The following is a 24,265-nucleotide window of genomic DNA, read 5'->3' on the forward strand; positions in this document are numbered from 1 at the left end:
ATTTATTTCAGTGTTGTATTATTAAAAGTACTTGTAGTACAACTGCTTGTTGTATCAGTGGTTGTGTTTTTACAACTTTTAATTGTTTTTTGTTGATTTGGTTTTTCAGTTACTAACATTAGTAATAACATTTGTTGTTGTAGTAAGAGCACAAATGTTTGTTGTAGAAGTAGCTGTTGTTAAATGTGAGTAGTATTTTACATTGAGTTTGTAGTAGCACCACTAGTAGTAGTAGTATATTTTTTATTGCAGTACTGGTATTTTTTTATTTAGTTGTAGTATCAGCAGTGGTCGTAGTACTGGTGTTACTGCTGCTGATGATTTACTGTCGTAGTACTTTGATGTTGTAATACAGGTACAGATGCTCTGTGGTGCACTGCCTTGTTGTCTCCAGCAGGGGGCAGCACAGATCAGAACACTTCACCACACACACACACAGAGTTTCAGAGCAGTTATGGTAACTCCACTGTTAATCCCTGCCGTGACATTAATCTGCTGTAATCTGCTGCTGAAACACTGACCCACATGTTCACATGACCACCGCGTGACGTCACTGGCGTCGGCCAATGACGTCACAGCAGACCGAGCTGCTGCGCTAGTAAACAGGACATTAATCTTCCTGTACTGATGCTACTGTGTTACTTCTAGTTAAAGGGGTCCTTTGAGGGTTTTTTTTTTTTAGTGTGGTTCAGTCTACGATGTCTTAAGAACACGTTTCATGTCTTTATTTTACTGTGAGACAGACTTTTCCAACAGGAAACTGAAGTTTGTAAAGCACTCACTCTCCCACACCAAACCCCATAGAGAAAATCAGTGATTTTAGCTCACGGACGACACAGGAGCTGCTGGTCCACTGCTGCCTCGTGTGGTCACTTTGTGTCATTGGAGTTAATCCAAACGAAGGATTTGAAATGCCGAATTCACTAAATGAGACATTTGAACTTAGTGATGGAAGCAGCAGTGGATCAGCAGCTCCTGTGTCGTCCGTGAGCTAAAATCACTGATTTTCTCTATGGGGTTTGGTGTGGGAGAGTGAGTGGAATCACAGCAGCCTGTGCAGTTATCGATATTATTGTGATTTTTCTTGAAATCCGATGAGTTCATTGTGTATTTTGATCTGTAACAAATAGGTTTTTGTGGATAATATTATTATTTTTAATGACTATATATAACATTTTGAAGTGCTCCCCCTGGTGGCACTTCAATAAAAAAATAAAGAAGCTGATCAATGTGCTTGCGAACTGGAGACAAATCAGTCAGGAGACACAGCTGCCTCTTTCCTGCCTCTGCCTCTCCATCATCATCATCATCCCCCACTCCTCTTCCTCTTCATCCTCTAATCTGCGCAGACTCTGCCTCCCCCCTCCCCCCTCGCTTCCTTCCTTCCTCTCTCCCTCCTCCTCCTCCTCCTCTGCCGCTGCCTCATTTTATGGAGGAGCTCCACATCTGCAGCGCTCTCTCACTCCCTCACTTCCATGGTGGTGATGATGATGATGATGATGATGATGATGGTGATGATGATGGCGGCGGCTCCTGTTTGAGGAGGTCGTCGGTGCGACGGTCACTCACTCTCAGAGGAGGAGGAAGGACAGGAGGAGGAGGAGGAGCAGAGGTGCAGAGTTAGCGGCGGCGGCCGCGTCTGCATGGATGTGTGTGTGTGAGGCGACGCTCGGCTCGGCTCCACCATGATCGCCGTGTCGTTTAAATGTCGCTGCCAGATCCTGCGCAGGGTGAACAAAGGTAGAGAGACATGGACGATGACTGTGTGTGTGTGTGAGAGAGAGAGAGAGAGAGAGAGAGAGAAAGAGAGAGGCAGGATGTGTGTGTGTGTGTGTGAGAGAGAGATGGAGGACGACGCATGTTTGCATGTGGAACATATGTGTTTGTGCGGCCGAGCGACATTCACTGTCCACTGATGACAGTGAAGAGAGAGAGAGAGAGAGAGAGGGGTTTATGATCAATGACAGCTGTGTGTGTGTGTGTGTGTGTGTGTGTGTGTGTGTGTGTGTAAAATGATCTTCTGATAGATTCATTCAGTCGATTTGCTGCAGGTAGCTTCAGGGTGAGACCTTCAGAGTAAGTGAGCATAGAGAGAGAGAGACGAGTGTGTCTTATTTCCATGAATGTAACATTGATGGTGTGTGTGTGTGTGTGGGGATGGGGCGAGCACAGAGGAGAATGGAGGGCAGACAGAGAGAGAGAGAGAGCAGCGCGGGAGTGATGTGTTTGTCTGGTCCACTTTGAAGCTTCAGGTTGTTTGGTTTCCTGGTTTGTGATGTCATCATCTTCATCTTCGTCATCATCGCTTGAGTCTAAAGTTGTGTGTTTATGTTTATGCCAAAAACAAAAGGGTAAAAAGATGAAAACACGGCTCCCAGCAGAGACGCGAGGACGTTTGTCTCTCCCACACCAAAGTCCATAGAGAAAACCAGTGATTTTAACATCACAGCACACAGGAGCTGTTGATCCACCGCTGCCTCCATCACTAAGTTCTAATGTCTTATTTTGTCACTTCAACTGTTGAAAACCTGCATTTGGATTAACTTCAGTGACACAAAGTCACCACACGAGGCAGCAGTAGACCAGCTGCTCCTGTGTCCCTGCGAGCCAAAATCACTGGTTTTCTCTACGGGGTTTGGTGTGGGAGAGTGAGCGGTTTGAAAACTTCAGTTTCCTGTTGGAAAAGTGTGTCTCACAGTGACATAAAGACTCTTCCTATAAGACGATTAAATCTGAGTTTTATTTTAGAGAAAATGTGATAATATTTCAAATGTGAAGCTGAACATTGTGTGTGTGTGTGTGTGTGTGTGTGTGTGTGTGTGTGTGTGTGTTGTTTAAAGACTGGAGCTTGACAAAAGGAGCTGAATGTATTTATATAACATCCACTGTACAGTTAGTAGTATGTTATTGGTACTCTGTGTGTGTGTGTGTGTGTGATATGCTGTTGTCCTACATCTGGTGGAGGAGGAGGCTTAGCTTTCATCTTCATTTAGCCACAGTGTGTGTGTGTGTGTGTGTGTGTGTTAATAGCTCTGCTACTGGAACCAAAGACAAATGAAAGATCTGGAGCAGATGAGAATAAACTGGAACCAAATTGAATCAAACAGAATCAAATGAAATAGAAAGTGTTTTCTGGTTCACGTCTCTTTAATTAATCTGTGTGCACTGCAGCTGCTCCTGTCAACCAGGTTTAACCAGGTTTAACCAGGTTTAACCAGGTTTAACCAGGTTTAACGCTCTGACAATCTGCTGTGGAATAAACCTGCTGTTAATCTGGGTCTAATGAAACCTGCTGTTAATCAGGTTCAATTTAAACCTGATGTTGATCTGGTTTAATTTAAACATGATGTTAATCTGGTTTAATTTAAACATGATGTTAATCTGGTTTAATTTAAACATGATGTTATTCTGGTTTATTTAAACCCACTGGTAATCTGGTCAGAAACTGTGACGTCATTTTCAGTATAAAAGTCATAGACATGATCACTCCTCTGCATTGACGTTTAAAGATTAAAAAGCTTTCCACTGCTTCGTCCTCGTGGGACGCTGTTGCCTCTGAGGGCTGCTGGGATTGGTCCAGGCTCAGACGTAGACCACAGTGTTCTCCTCTGTGATTGGCCGTGGCATTGATGAGGTCATGGTCATTATTCATGAGGCTGCAGCAGCAGCAGCTTCACACACAGGAACGTCTTTGAGGAAGAGTCCGACTCGTGGTTTTATGACGACGTTTACGAGCTCTCAGACATTCTTCTGTGTCTCATGAGGATTGTCCAGAACCATTTGTTTGGGGACAAGTTGGACTTGTGAGGTTTTAGTCTGTGGTTTGTTTGGACTCGTCAGATGTTTTTGGAAGAATTTCAAACTTGGCAAGTCCAAGTTTGAAATAGTCCAGAACCAGGGAGTGATAGAGTCTCAAATTTGGAGATGGTCTGAGAATCAGCAAACCTGCTGAAAGAACTCATAGAAATCTGGAATCCTTCAGGTGATTTAGCCCGAGAAATTGTAAAAGTCCTGGAACCAGTCAGGGTAAAGTTAGATTCTCAAGATTCTCAACCGACAGGTCAAGGTTTGAAGTGATTTTGTGTAACTTGAAGAACTTCTAAACACCAGTTGCAGAATAAAAGAATCGTCCAGAAAACCAGTTGGTAGAGGCAGTTTCTCAGAGTTACTGGCAGAGATGTGGAACTAGTTTGAGAAACTGGTCAAGCCTCAGAAACTCCAGTTAAAGGAACCTTGGTTCTGACATAAACCAGTTCATCAAACGTTGGGGAACTCGGATAACTTTGATCTGGTTGAGCTTTGGAAGAGCTGAAGCAGCAAAAGTGGAGGTGTTTGTTTTGGCAACTACAGACCCGGTCCACTTCAAGATCAGTCAGATAAACTGATCAAGGAAGTGATGGAGTTCTGAAGCCAGTAGGGGGCGACGGCAGACGATTCAGAGAAACTGGCTGGAGCCTCAGTAACGTGCGTTTGTTTCCTTCCGTTTCAGATGAAGGGCCGTACGGCAAACACTCCGTGGGGTCCAGACCTCCAGATGGGGCGCTGGCCATCAGGAGGCAGAGTATACCAGGTAACACACACACACACAGACACTCAATACAGCGTCTTCTCACTGTGGAACCATCAGCACACTCTAGCACAGAGTTAGCTCACCTGTATGTTCCGTCTGCGTGGCCTTCGGGAACGTTCACAACTCATCGGCTTCCACCTGGAACCCGTGGCCTCGTTTTACCTGGAAGCTGCAAACAGAATTAGCTGTGATGAACAATGTGCTACAATCCAGTGGTTTATAGACCTTGGGAACGGGAGAAGATTGTAATCAGTTGAAAACAATTAGGAGAAGTGTCTGTGCTTTAGAACCCAGTAGAGGAACAACAAACCGGAGCAGGAACCCGTCACTGACAGAAGGCTGAGCAAACGTAGGATTACAACCTTCAAATAAGGTCTCCAAGATTATTTTGATGGTACACGACCTTACAACAGTTGTGAATGCCGCCTCTGTCAAGACCTGAGCAGGTCTGGTTGGTTCCATGCCACAAAAAGAACTTCAACATTCCGCATATTCTGTACGAGGGATTCTTCTTACACTGACTGAAAAACTCCTGGTTCAGGTTCTGGAGCTTCAAAACTAGTTAATTTCAGAAGATCACAACCAGCTAATTGATTTGGTTCTGGACAGGAACTCTTGAGAAATAATGGTACGATCTGTAAACCTCTTCAAAGAAGAACTAGCACAGGTTTTAACCAGTGAGAGGAGCGGTTAGCTTACCTGGTAGAGTTTGTTCTGAACCTGCTAGAACCTCGGGTACTGCCATGAGGATCAGTCGGAGGACGTAGTCAATCATCTGAACCAGTTGTTGGTCAAATATTGGACATGGAACCACGGTCAGGAACTGGTGGATCCTCAGAAACAATAAGACAAAGTAAGACGTTAATCTGTGGAGCATAATCTGGTCTTCAGATGTTTTAAAAATAGAAACCGACATTTAAACAGTTGGACTCTTCTGATCCGCTGCTTCCTCTCGAGTCTCTGAAGGGTTCTTAGATTCGTAGTAAGATCTGAAGTCGTGTCTCTTCATCTTGTGTAAAACAAACTGTCGGTTTGTGAAGTTCAGAAGCTTCTCGCTCGTCGCCGCAGGAAACTGTTTTTTCTTTCTTTCTTTCTGGGTCAAAGACTCTTTTTTTCCACAGCTGATGTTGTAGAAAAAGGTGAAAAGGGCAGAAGAGATGATGATGGAGGAGGAGGAGGAGGAGGAGATCTTCAGACATCTTCGTCCCTGATAAATATTCATCTGTTTCAATAGAATCACCTGAGGTCACATCACTAAAACATCTTCATCTCTCCGTTTCCTCAGCTCTTAAATATTTCAACTCTCTGATAAAATATAGATGGACGACCTCACTCTCTCTCTGCGTCCATGACTGCTGTTGTTATTATTATTGTTATTCTTCTTATTATTATTATCATTATTATGATATATTTTTTATTTTTATCATTGTCATTACTATTGTTATTATTTCACGTCTCCGGGGAGGGAAAAGTCACGTGTCCTCGTTTGTCCCTCTTGTGGGCGTAGACGAGTTTCGGGGCTGTTCGGTGGTGGAGCTGATGAAGAAGGAGGGGACGACGCTGGGGCTGACGGTGTCAGGCGGCATCGACAAGGACGGGAAACCCCGGGTTTCGAACCTGCGGCAGGGAGGCATCGCCGCCAGGTAACGGCTCCGGGATATCCATATATGCTGACAACGAGACAAGATATGGTCTTAGATTTTGGATCTCTGTGATGACTTTTCCTGCTTTTAAAGGCATTGATAATCATCATATTCATGTGATATACACTAAATATTGTAAATAAAATATGATATATTTTGATTATAAAATACATACAAAAATTATTTTAATTTAAGCTTAATTATTTGTGTGAAAGAATTTGACTGTACTTATAGTCAATTCAATTGTTTCTAACACATGTAAATATCATCCAGCCTTACAAAAACATGGATTTTGTACCATGATATGTCGATATCAAATGGTATCACGTCGCTATCTCACTGTTAACAGGAAACTGAAGTTTGTAAACCGCTCACTCTCCCACACCAAAGCCCATAGTGTGTGCTGTCCTGTGTGCTGTGACGATAAAATCGCTGGTTTTCTCTATGGGCTTTGGTGTGGGAGAGTGAGCGGTTTATGGAATGACATTGAGATCATTTCGGTGTGTTTTTTCCAGGAGCGACCAGCTGAACGTGGGCGACTACATCCGCTCCGTCAACGGCATCAACCTCGCCAAGTTCCGACACGACGAGATCATCAGTCTGCTGAAGAACGTCGGCGAGCGCGTCGTCCTGGAGGTGGAGTACGAGCTGCCCCCTGTCTGTAAGTCGAGGAACTGTCCGTCTGGTGTTTTTTAATCCTGCAATCGCTCAGACGCGACGCTGACGTGTCGCCGCTGTGGTGTCTGTGTTGCAGCAGTGCAGGGGTCAGGGGTCATGTTCAAGAACGTGGAAGTCACGCTTCACAAAGAGGGAAACAGCTTCGGCTTCGTCATCAGAGGTGAGGAAGCCTCAGTGTGTGTGTGTGTGTGTGTGTGTGTGTGTGTGTGTGTGTGTGTGTGTGTGTGTGCGTGTGTGTGTGTAATAAAAACATGACTCTGTTTTTCTGACGGACAGGTGGTGTCCATGAAGACAGGAACAAGTCTCGTCCCATCGTCATAACAACCATCAGACAAAGTGGACCAGCTGACAGGTGAAGAGAGACTTTGTTTATGTTTAAAATTAAATAAAAGATCATATCATCTAATCTCACTCCGGTCTAATCCCATCTCTCATGTCTCATTTGATCTCACGCGTGTCTTCTCCTCTCGTATCGTTTTAGATCCTCTCATGTGTTTTTGTCTCGTCTCACTCTCGTCTCACTCTTGTCTCTCGAGTTTTCAAGTCTTAATTTAGATTATTTCTCGGTTACTAGATTATTTTGAAGTCAGGATAATTAAAAACCAGACAAACTTAAATCTGTCTCCTCCGTCTCTTTTCCAGAGAAGGAACGGTCAAACCGGGAGATCGGTTGCTAAGCATCGACGGGATTCGTCTCCACGGCAGCACGTTATCAGAGGCCATGAGCATCCTGAAGCAGTGCGGACAGGAAGCTACGCTGCTGGTGGAGTACGACGTCTCCGTGATGGGTCAGTGGAATAATTGAATAATCTGACGCCCCTTTTATATATTAGCGGCACTTTTAATAAACAGATTAATAAAAAAGGGCCCAGGATTGAACCCTGTGGGACACCGTCTTCACTGTAACACAATTAAAACAGAATAATAATGAGGTGAAATATGACTTTTTTTTTTGTTTTCGCAGACTCGGTTGCCACGGCGTCAGGGCCGCTGCTGGTTGAGGTCGCCAAGGCGACGGGCTCCAGTCTGGGCGTGGCTCTTTCCACTTCCATGTTCTGCAGCAAGCAGGTCATCATCATCGACAAGGTCAAACCAGCCAGTATAGCAGACAGGTACGTGACCTCTGACCCTGCAACCAGCATCGTCTGTGGTTGTAGGAGGCTCTAATCTGTGTGTGTGTGTGTGTGTAGGTGTGGCGCTCTTCATGCTGGAGATCACATTCTGTCCGTCGATGGGAAGTCGATGGAGTTTTGTTCTCTGGCTGAAGCCACTCAGCTTCTCTCTGCGTCCTGTCAGACCGTCCGCATGGAGATCCTGCCACAGCACCAGGCCCGACCGGCCCTGAACGCACCACAGCACGGTAATAACACAATTACACAAGACTCTGTGGGCCCTGAACGCACCACAGCATGGCATAAACACAATTATACAACACTCTGTGGGCCCTGAACGCACCACAACACAGTAAAAACACAATTATACAAGACTCAGTAGGCCCTGACGCATCACAGCACAGTAAATCACAATTATACAAGACTCAGTGGGCCCTGAATGCACCACAGCACATAAATCACAATTATACAAGACTCAGTGGGCCCTGAATGCACCACAGCACATAAATCACAATTATACAACACTCTGTGGGCCCTGAACGCACCACAACACAGTAAAAACACAATTATACAAGACTCAGTGGGCCCTGAACGCATCACAGCACATAAATCACAATTAAACAAGACTCAGTGGGGCCTGAACGCACCACAGCACTGTATATACATACAAAACAAAATACATAGGTTACTTTTTACAAAGCTGGGATACAGGCAGTGACCTCTGACCTTTCCTTTTGTTTTAACCTAACCTGACCCTCCCCTCCTGTGTGTGTGTGTGTGTGTGCAGTCAAGGTACAGCGTAGTCCCCGCCCTCTCCCTTGGGAGACTGGAGGCTCCGCCCCCATCCTCCCTCCCTACCACTACAACACGTACCACCCCGACCAATCAGGTGCCAGATCGCACAACCGCCATACAAACAACCCTCGTACGTCCACCTCTCTCTCTCTCTCAGGAGTCTGATGTTTTATTTTGAAAGAGAGACCTCAGCTCACTCTCTCTCTCTCCCTCCCTCTCTCTCTCTAGCGCTCAGTCACTCGTTCTCTCCCGGCTCCATGTCGGCCTATAGTCTCTCGTCCCTCAACATGAACACGCTGCCCAGGAACATGTATCCCACGAGTCCCCGGGGGACACTGATGAGGAGGAAAAGCAAGAAGAAGGACTTTAAGAGCTCACGTGAGTCTGACCTTTGACCTCCCTTGGCTCCTCCCCTCACTGCGACGTAAGACTCATCCCTGTCTCTTGTCTCTCGTCAGTGTCTCTTGCGTCGAGCACCGTCGGACTCGCCGGTCAGGTCGTTCACACGGAGACCACAGAGGTGACGTTGCTAGGCGACGGCATCATGGGGTTCGGCCTGCAGCTGCAGGGCGGAGTGTTCGCCACAGAAACGCTGTCGTCGCCACCGCTTATCGCATACATCGACCCCGACAGCCCTGCAGAGAGGTAAACCATCAATCATCAATAATCATCAATAATCACCACTCGATCAATTTAGACTCAAAACAGTGACAATAAAACATAAAATTGTATTGTTTTATATTTTAATTAACTCTTTAAATATGAATCCAGTCAATCAACAAAAAATAATCAGTAGCTGTTTAATAATCAATCATTAGATTTAGTAATTTCTTCAAAATAAAAGTTACTTTCCTAAGTTTCATTAAAATGTAAAGAGTCAGTGGTTTTCCAGAATAAATTATGTCAACGTGTCATTTTTAAATGGAATGCCTCAAATTTTTCTAAAAGCAATAATTATGTCAGTTCCAAAATGAAGTGTAAAATGTTTTCTGTCATTTTCAAAATAAAATGTCTAAAAATTTCTGTCATTTTCAGAATAAAATGTCTCAGTTTCTGTAATTTCTCAAAGTGAAAGATCGTAAAGTTTTAGTAATTTTTCAAAGTAAAATATTGCACATTTTCATAAAACATAAAACATAACATTTTCAGTCGTCTTTAAAAAACAAAATGTTTCAACATTTCTGTGATTTTCCTCAACAGAAAACAACTGTATTTCAAAGTAAAATGCTTCAATTTCCCAAAATTAAAATGAATCATAGTTTCAGTCTTTTTAACCCCCAAAATAACCTGTGTGTGTGTGTGTGTGTGTGTGTGTGTGTGCAGATGTGGCATCCTGCAGATCGGGGACAGGATTTTGTCCATAAATGGAGTTCCTACTGAAGACTCCACTCTGGAGGAAACCAATCAGCTGCTCAGAGACTCGTCCATCACTGCTCAGCTCACACTGGAGATCGAGTTTGACGTGGCTGGTAAAACACACACACACACACACACACAGAATAGTCACTTGTGATTGTTAAAAAAAAGAGCGAGAAAGTTGATTTAATCAAATGTCTCAGTTTGTTTAATCTGCTGTGTTGTTGTTGTTGTTTTGTCGTCTCTGATGTAATTTGTCAGACTCATTATTAATGTAACAGCTGCTGTCTCAGTGAATAACCATCAACGCCTGAGAACAACACACACACACACACACACACAGAAACATCTGTTTCTGTGAGGAACCAGTTTCTTCTTTAAAATGACACATTTATATTTATATGATATATTTATATGACACCATATACATACAGAAACAGAAAAGTCAAACTCTGGACTGCATTATTTAAATGTATGAGATTTTACTCACTCTCTCTCCGTCAGAGTCGGTCATCCCGAGTTCCGGAACGTTCCACGTGAAACTCCCGAAGAAGCCGGGGGTGGAGCTGGGAATCACCATCAGCTGTGAGTTAAAAGAAAATCTCAGTCCTCACCTTAAACCCCATTCCTCAGAACATGAAGGTTCTGCCTCATTAGGACCAGGTCTTGGTCTTAAAGGATGGTTGTTGTTTGTTCTCTGCAGCTCCGTCCAACAGGAAACCAGGTGACCCTCTGATCATCTCTGACATCAAGAAAGGCAGCGTCGCACACAGGTGGCTACACACACACACACACATTTTTCAAAATAAAATACTGTAAAGTTTTCATCATTTTTTTGGGGGGAAAATAATATGATTAAAAGTTTCAGTTTTAACAAAATGTCTCAAAAGTTTGGTCAAAGAAAAAGTTTTGTTTTTTTAATTCTGTGATTTTTTTTTTCTAAATAAAATTTATCAGTAACATTCATATTTCAAAATAAAATACTGTCAAGTTTTAGTCATTTTTCAAAATAAAATGCCTCAAAGTTTTTGTAATTTTTCAAAATAAAATGACTCAAAGTTTTCGTCTTTGAGGCACGCAAGGAAAAAACTTAAGACTCGGCTAAATCATTTTAATCTTGTAATTTCAGGGAAACTGAAGTTTTTAAACCGCTCACTCTCCCACACCAAAGTCCATAGAGAAAACCAGTGATTTTAACGTCACAGCACACGGGAGTTGTTGATCGACTGCTGCCTCCATCACTGCGTTCACGTGTCTTATTTTGTGAATTCGGCTTTTGAAACCCTTCGTTCAGATTCACCTCAGTGACACAAAGTGACCACACGAGGCAGCAGAAGACCAGCAGCTCCTGTGTCCCCGTGAGCTTAAATCACTGATTTTCTCTATGGGGTTTGGTGTGGGAGAGTGAGTGCTCACATGTTCACTCGCCAAAAGGTCAAGGTCACAGTGTCTGGGGACGATGGTGACTGTAGTATGACGTCTTCTTTCAGGACGGGGACGCTGGAGCTTGGAGACAAGCTGCTCGCCATCGACAACATCCGTGTGGAGAACTGCTCGATGGAGGAGGCGGTTCAGATCCTGCAGCAGTGCGAGGAACTCGTCAAGCTGAAGATCCGCAAAGACGAAGACAACTCAGGTTTCTCTCGCTCCTTTTATTTATTTATTTATTTTTATTTTTTTAAAGTGCTGCTGAACTTTCTCTCACCACAAATGTCGCGCGTATGTTTTTCCTCCATGAACTCGCGGTTTCAGACGAACAGGAAGTGTCTGGCTCCATCATCTACACGGTGGAGCTGCAGCGCTACGGTGGCCCGCTGGGAATCACCATCTCAGGCACCGAGGAGCCGTTTGACCCCATCATCATCTCGTCCCTGAGCAAAGGTGGACTCGCAGAGAGGTAAACATGACCAACACGTCAGTCAACAGAGCCTTTGTTTTAGCTTTATTTAATTATACATAGTTTATTATTTATTTATTCATTCATAGGTTCATTTTTATTTATGTATTTATATTTAGTCATAGGCACATTAGGATGTTATGGTAAACGTTTGTTTATACAGATATAAAATCAGATAATAATCATAATCACTTACACTTTTTATACGTAACTTAAAGATTCTCATGTCTGCAGACATTTGTGTGAGATTATATCTGGATTATTTCACTGTTTTCTTCAAGATAAATGATCTATTGATTATATACAGTCGGATCAGATTGCAACAGAAGTGAAGAATGTCGCCCTCTGCTGTTCAAAATGAATCACTTTACAATTTACATTTGTCCATCATCTCAAATCATCTTTTAGTCGCCATTTCAATTCAAACTTCAATTTTAAAAAGGTTTCTTGGGTTGGGGGCGTGTCCAAGTATTTTCCCCACCCACTTTAGCAGCAGTTTTCATGTACAAACACATTTTTTCACGAGTGTGAGCCATTTTGTTGTGATTTGGGGGTGTGGTTTTTGAACAAGCTCCTCCTACAGCTTTTCTGCGATCGACTACAAATTTAGTCACGTCACTCGTGACAAGATAAGAATTTTTAAGAAAAAAAAAAAAAGCCAAAAAAATGCCGTAAATATTTACGGCATTTAAACGCTGGAATGATTTTGTGTGTGTGTTTCAGGACCGGCGCGATCCACGTCGGCGATCGCATCCTGGCGATCAACAGCAGCAGCCTGAAAGGAAAACCTCTGAGCGAGGCCATCAGTCTGCTCCAGCAGGCGGGCGAGACAGTCACGCTGAAGATCAAGAAGCAGGGCGAGTGTGCGTACACACACACACACACAGACGACATAAGACGCATAGTTAGCGCACAGATGGGACGATCGCGTTTTTAGCTTCGTTGTGATTCACACGCTCTGACGAGATAATTGTAAAATAACGTAAAAATAACAATCGTGAATCCTCATAAAAGTCGTGGCTCCTCACCGCTGCAGAACTTCACTGAGAAACTTTGCGTTTTTGACTTTGCGTCAGTTTATCATCGCTGCAGTGATCGCCACTTCACCATGGTTACGCTGCGAACAGGAAGTGATAATAGAAGATTCGGCTCACATGGCATACTCACATAGCACTGATGTGTAGATGACGGACGCGTTCCTCTCTCTCTTTAGTGTCGAGTCCGAAGTCCTGCGTGATTGGTCCGGGTCTGGGTCAGGAGAACCAGGATGGGGAGGAGGAGCCTATAATCACGATCACGCCCCCATCAGGCCAGAGAGCGTTCTGCACACTGCCGTCCGTTGACAGCGCCGTGGAGTCGTGGGACGGATCCAACATGGACAGCAGCTTCACCACGTCGGGTAGGACGCTCACCTCCTACCTCCGACCTCTGACCCTCCCTGACAGACGAGTGTCTGACATCTGTACGTCTGTTTGTCCGCAGCTCCTCCGTTCCAGTCGTACAGTTTCCACGAATGGCGCAACGCCAAGTCGACCAACAGCCAATCGTCTTCGTCCACTCGCCAGCGAACCAATCCGCTGTCAGATCTGGGCCTGACTGACGATGACTGGGACCGCCCACCACTCGGAGGGTAAGAGAGCAAGAGACTGATTTAATAGATCAATATCTCATAGTGCACTACTTTAAAGTACCACAAGGGGGAGCCTGCGTCTTTCGAGTCACAGTGATTGAGTCACCGATTCCATAAAATGCTTTTTTTTTTTAAATCCATGATATTAGCATGTTAGCGCTCTTCGTTCCGTACACTGATGGTTGCTAGTGGCGAGCTAACAGCAGTGACAGCAGTGATTCTCTGTCTGCAGAGCCTGTAACCTGCCCAGCGGTCTAATCTCTGACAGCAGGTACCACACTGACCTTTGACCTTTGTAACCCGCTCGTCCACAGTCCCGTGTCACTCCTCACCTGGTGACCTTTGGCCCCTCCTCCCCCTGCCACGCTGACACATACACTTGCTGGACGTGTATGTCGTCAACACCGCCCTCTTCCCGATGTCGTTGTGAAATCACATTCTCACAGCATGACCCAGCCTCCTCTGTGTGTCCACGCCCCTCCACCCCCGCGGTTCACGTTTCTGATTGGTTGCCGTTCACCTCTTCCTCCAGGTTCACTGTGGGGCATGATGGTGCGGAACCGGACCAGGAGGAGAACTTCTGGTCTCAGGCTCTGGAAGATCTGGAGACCTGCGGCCAGAGCGGCATCCTCAGAGAGCTGGAGGTGAGTAGTGCTGCCAAAAATACTGCTGATAGACAAAGGAAGGAGTAGTAGGAGAAGTATTAGCAGTAGCAATAGCAGTACTAGAGTAATATCAATAGAAGCAATCGTAGAAGTAACAATAAGTAATTATAGCAGTAGACACAGTACCAAAACTTTAGTAGTAGTAGTAGTAATAGCAGTTGTAGCAGTAGTAGTAGTAATAGCAGAAGTAGCAACAATTGTAGCAGAGGTAGCAGTAGCATTTGCGGTGGTAATAGTATTACCAATATCCATAGAAACAATAGCAGTAAACACAGTAGCAGTAGCCACTGTAGCAGTAGCAGTAGTAGCGAGAGTAGAAGTAGCAATAATTATAGTAGAGGCAGGAGTAGTTGTAGCAGTAGCATTAGTGGTGGTAAAAGTAGTACCAATAATAGTAGAAGCAGATGTAGCAGAAGTTACATCTGAAGCAGTAGTAGGAGTAGTATTAGTAGTAGCAATAGCAGTTGTAGCATTGTAATCGCAAGAGAAGTGATATAATCATTGTAGATGCAGTAGTAATTGTAGCAGTAGCATTAGCAGCGGTAATAGTAGTAGCAATAGCAGTAGACACAGTACCAAAACTTTAGCAGTAGCAGTAGCTGCTGTAGCAGTAGTAGCAAGAGTAGAAGTAGCAATAATTATAGTAGAGGTAGTTGTAGCAGTAGCATTAGCGGTGGTAATAGTAGCACCAATATCAGTAGAAGCAGTACTAAACACACTACTAGTACTAGTAGTAGCAGTAGCAGCTGTAATGCTAATTAGCAGTTTTAGCAGTAAGTTCTGTACATTCCTGATGTGTTTTGGCTTCTCTGGAAATGCAGCAGTAAGTTTTAGCTGAAAAGAGAAATGACTCTTCTTTTCCAGGAGACAGAAAACGAGACGCACCTCCTCACCCTGGTATCCTCCTTCCTTCCTCCCTCCCTTCTTTCCTTCCTTCCTTCCTTCTTTCCTCACTAACTATCCTCCTGTCCTCTCCCTCTCTCTGTCACTGGAACTCTCAGCGTTGTCAAACGTGCGACATGTTGTCTGTTTTTGAATGTGACTCTAACCGCACCCCCGGCAGCCGGCTACCGACCATGGTGACGTTAATGTTGACATCTCAGTGGCTTCACCCAGCTTCTAGCCAATCACGTGGCAGAGTCATGTTGCACCGGGCATGGCAGTTTGAGCAAGGCATGCTGGGAGAGCTTGTGCAAGGCCTGATGGGTGGTTTGTTTTTTGCAGATCTGTCAGTCATGCATGCGTCTGATGAGTCCTTGATTCTGATGAGGAGTGGCCGTTTGTTGAGTGACATGAAGTAGAATCTCAGGTAGAAGAAGCAAGAGCAGATCCAGAACTAGATCCTGATAAGTCTCAGAACCAGATAGAACCAACAGAAGGTAGTCGGCAGAAGTAGAGCCTAAAAATAGATGTGGTTAGTAGAACACGTCCACAGAGAAGGTTTTAAAACAACTGTCAGGAGAACAGTAGTAAGATCTGAGCTTGTTGTGATGATGTGAGCTGTGGTTGAAGGTCGCCCTCCAAGGTTGCGTTTACGCTACGTGTTTTTGATGACAACAAAATGTCTTCTGATAAGAAGGTTTTGTTTGATTGACTTTATTGAACTAAATTAACTGTTTCCAGGCAACCATCATGTCAGGCTCCACCCTCAGTCTGAACCATGACCCCACCCCCACGCGCAGCACTCTGGGACGCCAAGCTAGTTTCCAGGAACGCAGCAACTCTCGGCCACAGGTAACTCTCATCGGACACCGGACACAATGTGCGGAGAATTACGTCCAGATGATTTGATGGGAGTTTGATGGTTAAGTTCTCAACAGCAGGGGCTTCTCCATGAGGTCACCTGGACATTATCTAGGGATTTAATTAGGGATCAAACAGGAGCCATTCTGAAAAATGTCTGGAGCAACTTTTGTGTCTTCATCCTCAGGTGACGCCGAGATCCAACACCTTACCCTCCGATCCCCAGCGCCGAGCCTTCGCCATGAGAAAAATGAGGCAAGAAGTCAATGAAATCCTCAACCAGAACCCTGTGGAACTCCATAAGGTGACCAATGACCACTGAAGACCCACTTTACCCCGACAGTAAGACAATCCTCTGGTTGTGATAATAACAGAGTGTGTGTCTGTGTTGTAGTTGACTCTAGAGAAGGCCACAGATTTGGAGGACTTTGGTTTTAGTGTTTCTGATGGTTTGTTGGACCGCGGTGTCTACATTAACAACATCCGACCAGGTGGTCCTGCAGAGCGAGGTGGCCTCCGAGCCTTCGATCGAATACTGCAGGTACAAAAACACTTTCAGCTCCAACTAAAGTGCTGGACTAAAGCGAGATGTTTAATGTGGCTAATAAAAAACTTTCTCCGTCTTCCAGATAAACCACGTTCGTACCCGGGACTTCGACTGCTGCTTAGTCGTTCCTCTAATTGCAGAGTCTCCAAATCGCTTGGATCTCGTCATAAGCCGAAGCCCCACCTCCTCCCTGCTGGCCAATCACAATGATGGCACCGCCAACAACAGCCACTCCCCTCAGTCAATTGGCAATGAGCTGGGACCGTCGGAGCTTCTGATTGGCCATGGAGAGGATTGTGGTCCAATCAAGTGGAGCCAACCTGGAGATGGACTGGGGGTGGGGCTTGGGCTTGGGCTTGGGCAGATGAATAATAGCTCCTCATAGCAGGCAAACCTGGATCTGGATTAAACTGGTTGTTTCCAGACTGGAACAGGGAGGTCAGCGAGGAGACAATGCAACCGAGATGAAATTAACTGGTTTAGAGCCGTCCACACTGGTTCAGAGTGTACCCCAATGGTGCTATACACACCGCCTGGATGAATTTTGACCTTTGACCACCAACAGTGAACCCTTGAACTGCTAATGGAGGTTGGAAGCATCCAAATGTACTAAAAAAAAAACCTCCACACCTTTTCACTAAAACCAGTTCTGCAAACTGATGCTAAGTGTGTCACTGGAACAAGAACTATGACTACTGATCCTGCTTGTCTAAGATCACTGGATACTGGTTCTAGAAGCCTCGGACTACTGACCCAACTGGAACTAGAGTCTCAGCTACTGCTCTTCCTTGTCAAAGACACATTTGCTCTGGTCTTAGTGGAAACAGAACTACGGCTTCTTGTCCTACCAAAGCCAGAACCACCGGCAATGGACCGGTGGTCTAAGATTATTGGTTACTGGCTCTATTAGCCTAGAACAAGGGCTAGTGGTTCAACTAAAGCCAGAGCCACTGGTCACACCTGTTCCAAGACAAAGCTCTGATTCAAGGTCTTTGTGTCACTGAAGCAAAGGTTCTGACCAACTGAAACCAGAGCCACAGCCAAATGTTTTACTGGTACAAGACAAGGTTCTTGCTCATAGTTGTGGTCACAGAATCAGGGATTCTAAGCCAGAGCCATAACCACTGATTCCAAGTTTAGGACCGTGGCTCCAGGCCTGTGTGGTCTTTCTAGAACCACAAACACAAGGTTTTGTTCTAACTGAGAACCACAGCAGCACAGATGGGACTGATAGGATTCCAGTCCCGAACCTGCTGATGGACAGGCAGGATGCCAAGTAGACTAGAGATGCTCCGATCAGGACGCAAGGCTCATGTCATTATCATCATCCACACTAGTCCTGATCCCGTTCACCTTTCTTGGTTAAACAGGAAGTCCCTGCATGAGAAACCCTTTAAAACACATCACATTCCACCAAGTCGTCAAATGCGGCGTGTATTTGTAGCTGCTCAGAACAGTCACGCCAAAGGTACAGGTACAGTACCTTTACAGGTACAGGTCCCACAAGGTCTTTGGGTAAAAGTAAACCGTTTCAGTTTCAGGTCGGAGGTGGACTTTGGAGAAGCTGGAAAAGAATTTACGCAGACGCGGGTTCCTCACGATCTCCGACACTACACTGATACGTATGTTGCCGCTGCTCAGTTCAGGTTCCCACGCGATGAGTTGCACTGAGCACTTACTAAACTCCGACTGGTTTCACGTCATCAGTTCACGCAAGTCAAGTTCCGATGACGAGCAGTGGATTCCAGAGAGTGCGTGACTGAACTGGTCTGACGTCTCTGTTTTTGTTTGTTTCTTTAGATTTTGTGATTTTTTTGAAAAATTGAAAAAAACTTTGGTAACTTGTAATGAGAATCAGCTGGTCCTGATCGGAGCATCGATAAAACAAGACAAAGACGGAGGGTTTACGGTTCTGTGCCATGAACGAGCTTCTGACTCTAAGAAAAAGAAAAAAATAATAATCATGATGATGATGATGACACTGAGCAGTTCAATAGGAATCTACTGTTTTCTACTGTTTACACCTGTGGACTGGCCGCACTGTGTGTATGTATGTGTGTGTGTGTTATGTGTGTGTGTTAATCACTAAGGCCAGTTAAGCCCCTCCCACCTCAATTTCCCCACCAATAGGCAGCCAGGACGAGAGACATACGACAAGTCTGATTCTACTGATTGGCTGGAACCAATCAGTAAACACACGCTTCCCTGCCTGTCTGTGATTGGTTCACCTCAACACGCTAACCAACCAATCGGCTCCCAGGAAGAAGCCAAGCATGACCCAGACCCCGCCCCTCCCCCTCAACCCCTGACCCCAATAACAGTGATCTATTATGCTAATCGATCTGTGTGTTTTTTGATTGACTCGTCAGTTTTTCTCTGTTTGTTTGTTTCCATGGCGACTGAGCCTGAAAAGATGTAAAATAGATTAAAAAAAAAAAAAGAGTTCAGTCACCAAAACGCCGACGACCTTCACCTCATCGCCGTGAGAAGGAAAAAAACGAAAAAGAAGTCCTGTTTGAACAGGAACCCTGTGACAGTACATACCTGCGTGTGTGTGTGGGAGAGTGTGTGTGTGTCTACTTTTTTACTTTAGATTGATGTCAACAACTTCCTGCTTTCATTTCCATCTGAACTCACTGTTTCAAACTGGCCAATCAGATTCCTCCCTCAGCACCAACGGCCAGTAGATGCCCCTCCTACTCACTAACCAACCAATCACTGCTCTGGAACAGAGTCTGTGCCGTGGATATGGGCGCTGATTGGCTGTTCCTGTGTGGCTAGCTGTGACTGGTTCCATCCCAAACTCTGCAAACTGTGATGTTTTGAATCTGAAGCACAGTGCTAGCATATTGTTAGCACGTGGCTAACAAACATTGAGCACATTTAACCCACTGGGGTTAATACAAATATAGCACACACGGCTAATGTCAGCTATGTTTATCACTGAGTAATCATAGCTAACATTTAGTTAGCACACATAGTTACTAACACTGCTAACACTAATATATATATGTATAGTTAGTTAGCAAATAGGCTAAATTGGAACCAACATGTTTGCATGTGACTAGCCCAGGGCCACCTGTTTACATAGCTGTGTTTACCTTGTACATGCTAGCTAACACTAGATTAACCTTGCTTTGTTAGCACCTGGCTAGCACAGTTAGTAGATGCTTAGCACACACCCAAATCATGGCTAACACAGGGCTAACTCATGCTAAACATGGCCAATAGCTGTTTGGAAAACAGTTAAATCAGGGCTAACACCTGTGAATCTTAGCAGAGGGCTAACACCTGTCAAGCACAGACGGTTGTTTTGCCCAGAAAGTCTTAACACAGGGCTAACAAATAGTGATTATAGCTAAATTTCAAATTCAGCTCATCTTATATAAGCCACACTCCTGGTTAGCACACATGGCTTGTTAGCCATGTGTGCTAACCACACAGCATACAGCTAAACAGGAATCACTTTAAATGAGCACATAGCTAACATCTGGTTAACACTGCAAGTCTTTAGGTCAAAGTCAGTTTAGCTTTCACTTTCAACACTGAGCTCAGAATACAACCACTTAGTGTAGCAACCTAAAACAGAGCGTAAATAAAGATGGCCGACACAGCTCCGTTGTTTTAAACGGAACAGAAATGAAGCTAAAATACGATGAAGCCACAACAATCAGATTATCGATCTTTGGGTAAATATGTTATGCTGCTAACATGGAGGCGGGGCATTTATACTAAGACTGAAGAACTTAAGATGGCCACCAGGGGGCAGTGTATATGTTTTAGCTTCACTGTTGGAGAACTTTGTCGTCCGTTTTTATTTTACAGATTAAAAAAAACAAAACTCAGTGGAAAGTGTTCACACACTGAGGGGGTGTGGCTTCAGTGAGCGCCAGAGCCATACACACTACTGTGTTAGCACGCATGCTAACTGTGCGTGCGAGCGTGTGTGTGCGCATATGTGCGCACTGCCATTTAAAATAACTGGTCAGATTAGTTTCCATGTAGCTTCACCAACCAACCAAACTATTTTTCTTTAAAGGAACAGGGAAGTTGTAAAGTATTTTTGTACAAATTTAATACTTTGGTAGCATGACGCTCCTGGTGTTTGTCCCGTCAGGCTCCTCCTCCTCTTCACCTCCTCCTCCTCCCTTTATATGGACGACTACTGAGCAACAATAAAGATGACAGGACTGACTCCTCATGTGTCATCTCACACACTTTAAAAAAGCAAAACAACCATGTCCTGACATGTTTGTTTTCAAAATAAACCCCCCCCACTGTAGTTGTTTTTATACAGGAGATTCTGTATGTACTGAGATAACACTGTATAATTCAAATCTATATAATTTAATAAAATATAAACAAGCACCATTTACTGCAGAGTTTTTACATTTTTTTTAAACTATATTGTTATCATACATTATAATTTGCCGTAAATAGCATTTATTATGCAGGAGTTGACATAAAGAAATATGACATAAATATTTAACAATTTAGTTAACTACACATAAATGTATAACTTTCATAAAATACTAATTATATTCATAAATATGTCATTTAATAAATGAATATAATTTATAAAACACACTATTATGCCGACTGAATACAAAACTTCAATCATCAATGTACAGTATCCAAATGTATTATTTCTCAATATTTTAATCCAGTATTTTGTAATTTATTGCATATAGCTTACAATTTTACTCTTATACTTTATTTCAAATTATTTTAAAATGTTATTAATTGCTCAAAATTGTGTTTGTGTATGTATATATGTATATATATATATTATATATATATATTTAGAAGCTGTTTCGGTTTGTGACCGTTGAACTCTGAGTCGGATGTGACGTTTTCGTTCGGCGCTCTTCTCTCCTGCCTGCCTCTCTCTCTATTACTCTCGCCTGTTCTCTGTTGTTTAGCCTGTTAGCAGCTCGCGCTCGTGTCGCCGTCGCTTCTGTTTGTGGAAATATCGACCACCTCCCCGCGGGTGACACAAACGAACCTCCAGCCTCGTCCCCGCTGCGCAAACAAACACAGAACCCCGAGCAGGAAGCATGTCGACCGCCCTGGAGAGCTACATCAACCGTATCCTGCCGCTGTTAGCTGCTAAAATGCTAACCGCCCGTTTGAATGAACGGAGCGCTGCTAAGTTAGCTCGCACACAATCGTGTTTTTAAACCTACAGCGATGTAACTTTAACCTTTTTTGACAGAGCCGAGGTTTAGTTAAGAACATCTTTGTGTCACAACATTGATTTAGTAAAGACTGGTTGAATGTTTTTGCGGTTTATTTAATGTTTTTTCCAGGTAATGTTTCTTTAACTTTGATTCAGGCACCGTGGCCATCGTCACCTCTGACGGAAGGATGATTGTGGTGAGTTTAACAACACGTTTATGATTAATGTTCCGTCGATTTAACCGTGAAATGAACTATGTTTACACTTACTATGTAGTTAACCTTAATAATAGTTTTTATTAATCCATTAACTAGTTGAAACGGAAATGTTATGGTTTCAACTTTGAGTAAATCTTTGATTCAGTTATAAGTAATGAATGCGTTAAATTAATGAACCTTTGAGCAGGTTTTGTATCTACAGGAATAATAGTAATAAATAGAATAGAAATATTAGTCTCATTTATGTTGTATAACACGTTGCTGTTTGCGTTTGTCAATTTTATGGAAAACTTCCATCTTTACTGTCGTAGCTTTTGTTCTGTGGCTTCACAATCTCTGAAAGTTTTACAAACGACAGAATCTTTCCTTCGTCGTACGTCCAGTTGTTTGAATTCGGATAAAAGTGTTGAATTTCTCACCCTCAATGAGCCGTTTGGTGCATAAAATGTCACATTATCGATCAATGTTCGTCAAAACTTCAAATTGATGTTTGTAAATGTTTCGTTTTTGTCCACAAACCAAAAAATGATTCAGTTTTAATGATTTCTTGTTCTATTGAGCAAAGAAACCAGAACAAAAAATATGATAATGCCGCGTAAAACAATTGACTTTGGAATCAAGCACACAAGCAGAAGATTGTACTTAAAGGCTTAATCATAAATAAATTAGAAAAAAATGGTTTTAAAAATGTTTTTATTGGCCGTTAAAAGTGACTTCATCAGATTTGAAATAAATGTGTTGTTTTTGAGTTGAATAAATTAGAGATGTTCCGATACCATTTTTTTCCCTCCCGATACAGATACTTGTGCTGTGGGTATCGGCAGATACAGAGTACCGATACCAGTGTGTAAAATATATATATCATACTATATATCAAAAAATATCTATCATACTACGCCTGCATGACTGTGATATGATTATCATTGGTCAGGTTAAACCCTCTGTAAATGGACACCATTTATTTTTACCAGTGATATGTTATTTCGTTTTTTAGCTTGTACGTTTGTTTTGACTCTGGTCCAAACAAAGCAGCATTGACAGAGCTTCATGTTTCCATGACGACCGATTGTTACGCTAAACTAAAACATATGCAGGACACAGGTACGCTGGTTAGTTGTCGCACTGCTCTTTTCGTTTAATAAACAGGGCGCTCCAGTTTGACTGTAGGCGCTGGATTTGTTTCAGACGTGAAGGTGAAAGAAAAGAGTCAGAATTTCAGAAAACAACTTTTATTTAAAGCAGTGAAAAGTTTTAAAATCATGAACATCTTGTGTTTCTTGTTTTTTTCCAGGGAACCCTGAAAGGCTTCGATCAGACGATCAACCTGATCCTGGACGAGAGTCACGAGCGCGTGTTCAGCTCCAGCGCAGGCGTGGAGCAGGTGGTGCTGGGACTTTACATCGTCCGCGGAGACAACGTGTGAGTCCCGGGAGGCGGCGCCGCAGTGATCCATGAGTTCAGAGCGACGCCGTCGATAAATCTGTTGATCGTCTGCCGCGTGTTTTTCAGGGCGGTGATCGGAGAAATCGACGAGGACACCGACTCCACGCTGGATCTGGGAAACATCAGAGCCGAGCCGCTCAACTCCGTCGTCCACTGACCTCACCTTTGACCCCTGGACCCCCTCTCCCCTTCCTTTCAGTTACTGTCTCCATGGAAACTGAAGAGGGAGGAGCCCACGACTCCTGCTGCGACTGAAATCACTCAACCGTTCGCCATTTCCGTTCGACCTCATCACGTCACCGCGTGAGCCGTGTTGCGTTCAAGGACCTCATCACGTCACCGTGTGAGCCGTGTTGCGTTCAAGGACCTCATCACGTCACCGTGTGAGCCGCGTTGTGTTCTGGGACCTCAGTTTAATTGCGTAAAGTTCTTGAACATGGCACAGTCAACTGGCTCGTGTTGCGTTCAAAGACTTCACATAATAAACTGATGGAGTCCTTGAACTGTGTTGCGTTCAGGGACACCAGCAGTGTCCGGTGATTCCAGTCACAGCTCCAGTCGTTCTGTGGATGATTTTTTTTGAATCGAGACTGAAGAAAAGGACTAAAAGTAATTTTCAGTTTCCGTGGTTTTTTTTATAAAAAGAAGAAAAGTTTGAGTCGTCTTTTTGTCGCATTCTGTTGTGTATATTAAAGTTTCATTTCACGTAAACTCTTGTTTTGCAGTTAAGAGTTCCTTACTAATTTGTTCCGAGTGGCAGAAAATGTCCCCGGAAACTCTTAAAGGTTG

At 43.8% G+C, this 24,265-nt stretch overlaps 2 protein-coding genes and 1 long non-coding RNA gene across 15 annotated transcripts in view; 2 read left to right on the forward strand and 1 right to left on the reverse strand.

Moving 5' to 3' along the window:
- The window catches only part of grip1 (glutamate receptor interacting protein 1), a 31,287-nt gene extending 14,030 nt beyond the window's left edge, over positions 1 to 17,257 (forward strand). For 2 of the 13 annotated variants that reach the window (XM_044016251.1, XM_044016245.1), the window contains exons 2-26: positions 4,490 to 4,570; positions 6,069 to 6,213; positions 6,729 to 6,874; positions 6,968 to 7,051; positions 7,168 to 7,243; positions 7,534 to 7,679; positions 7,856 to 8,003; positions 8,082 to 8,251; positions 8,791 to 8,928; positions 9,027 to 9,176; positions 9,257 to 9,443; positions 10,122 to 10,267; positions 10,659 to 10,739; positions 10,858 to 10,927; positions 11,645 to 11,790; positions 11,907 to 12,051; positions 12,775 to 12,914; positions 13,265 to 13,450; positions 13,534 to 13,681; positions 13,914 to 13,952; positions 14,214 to 14,325; positions 15,970 to 16,080; positions 16,277 to 16,393; positions 16,484 to 16,630; positions 16,719 to 17,257. In XM_044016251.1, the coding sequence (XP_043872186.1) occupies positions 4,490 to 4,570; positions 6,069 to 6,213; positions 6,729 to 6,874; positions 6,968 to 7,051; positions 7,168 to 7,243; positions 7,534 to 7,679; positions 7,856 to 8,003; positions 8,082 to 8,251; positions 8,791 to 8,928; positions 9,027 to 9,176; positions 9,257 to 9,443; positions 10,122 to 10,267; positions 10,659 to 10,739; positions 10,858 to 10,927; positions 11,645 to 11,790; positions 11,907 to 12,051; positions 12,775 to 12,914; positions 13,265 to 13,450; positions 13,534 to 13,681; positions 13,914 to 13,952; positions 14,214 to 14,325; positions 15,970 to 16,080; positions 16,277 to 16,393; positions 16,484 to 16,630; positions 16,719 to 17,021 (3,362 nt within the window). In that variant the 3' untranslated portion in view covers positions 17,022 to 17,257. Of the gene's footprint in view, positions 1 to 1,410; positions 1,741 to 4,489; positions 4,571 to 6,068; positions 6,214 to 6,728; positions 6,875 to 6,967; positions 7,052 to 7,167; positions 7,244 to 7,533; positions 7,680 to 7,855; positions 8,004 to 8,081; positions 8,252 to 8,790; positions 8,929 to 9,026; positions 9,177 to 9,256; positions 9,444 to 10,121; positions 10,268 to 10,658; positions 10,740 to 10,857; positions 10,928 to 11,644; positions 11,791 to 11,906; positions 12,052 to 12,774; positions 12,915 to 13,264; positions 13,451 to 13,533; positions 13,682 to 13,913; positions 13,953 to 14,213; positions 14,326 to 15,969; positions 16,081 to 16,276; positions 16,394 to 16,483; positions 16,631 to 16,718 lie in introns of those variants that run through there. The other 11 variants (XM_044016252.1, XM_044016254.1, XM_044016248.1 and 8 more) reach the window with 11 other exon arrangements.
- Positions 4,627 to 5,627, reverse strand: LOC122761028. The gene is made up of 3 exons (XR_006358516.1): positions 5,485 to 5,627; positions 5,270 to 5,403; positions 4,627 to 4,739 (listed from the first exon to the last, which is right to left on the reverse strand). It is a non-coding gene; the product is annotated as an uncharacterized LOC122761028 (long non-coding RNA).
- A 4,241-nt stretch (positions 17,258 to 21,498) lies between the features above and the next one.
- Positions 21,499 to 24,187, forward strand: lsm8 (LSM8 homolog, U6 small nuclear RNA associated). The gene is made up of 4 exons (XM_044016266.1): positions 21,499 to 21,724; positions 21,972 to 22,012; positions 23,325 to 23,452; positions 23,543 to 24,187. Exons 1-4 carry the CDS (start codon positions 21,694 to 21,696, stop codon positions 23,631 to 23,633), a joined length of 291 nt encoding a protein of 96 aa, XP_043872201.1. The 5' UTR covers positions 21,499 to 21,693; the 3' UTR covers positions 23,634 to 24,187.
- The last annotated feature ends 78 nt before the right edge of the window (positions 24,188 to 24,265 follow it).

The sequence above is a fragment of the Solea senegalensis genome, unplaced genomic scaffold (assembly GCF_019176455.1).
Source record: "Solea senegalensis isolate Sse05_10M unplaced genomic scaffold, IFAPA_SoseM_1 scf7180000014308, whole genome shotgun sequence".
NCBI lineage: Eukaryota > Metazoa > Chordata > Actinopteri > Pleuronectiformes > Soleidae > Solea > Solea senegalensis.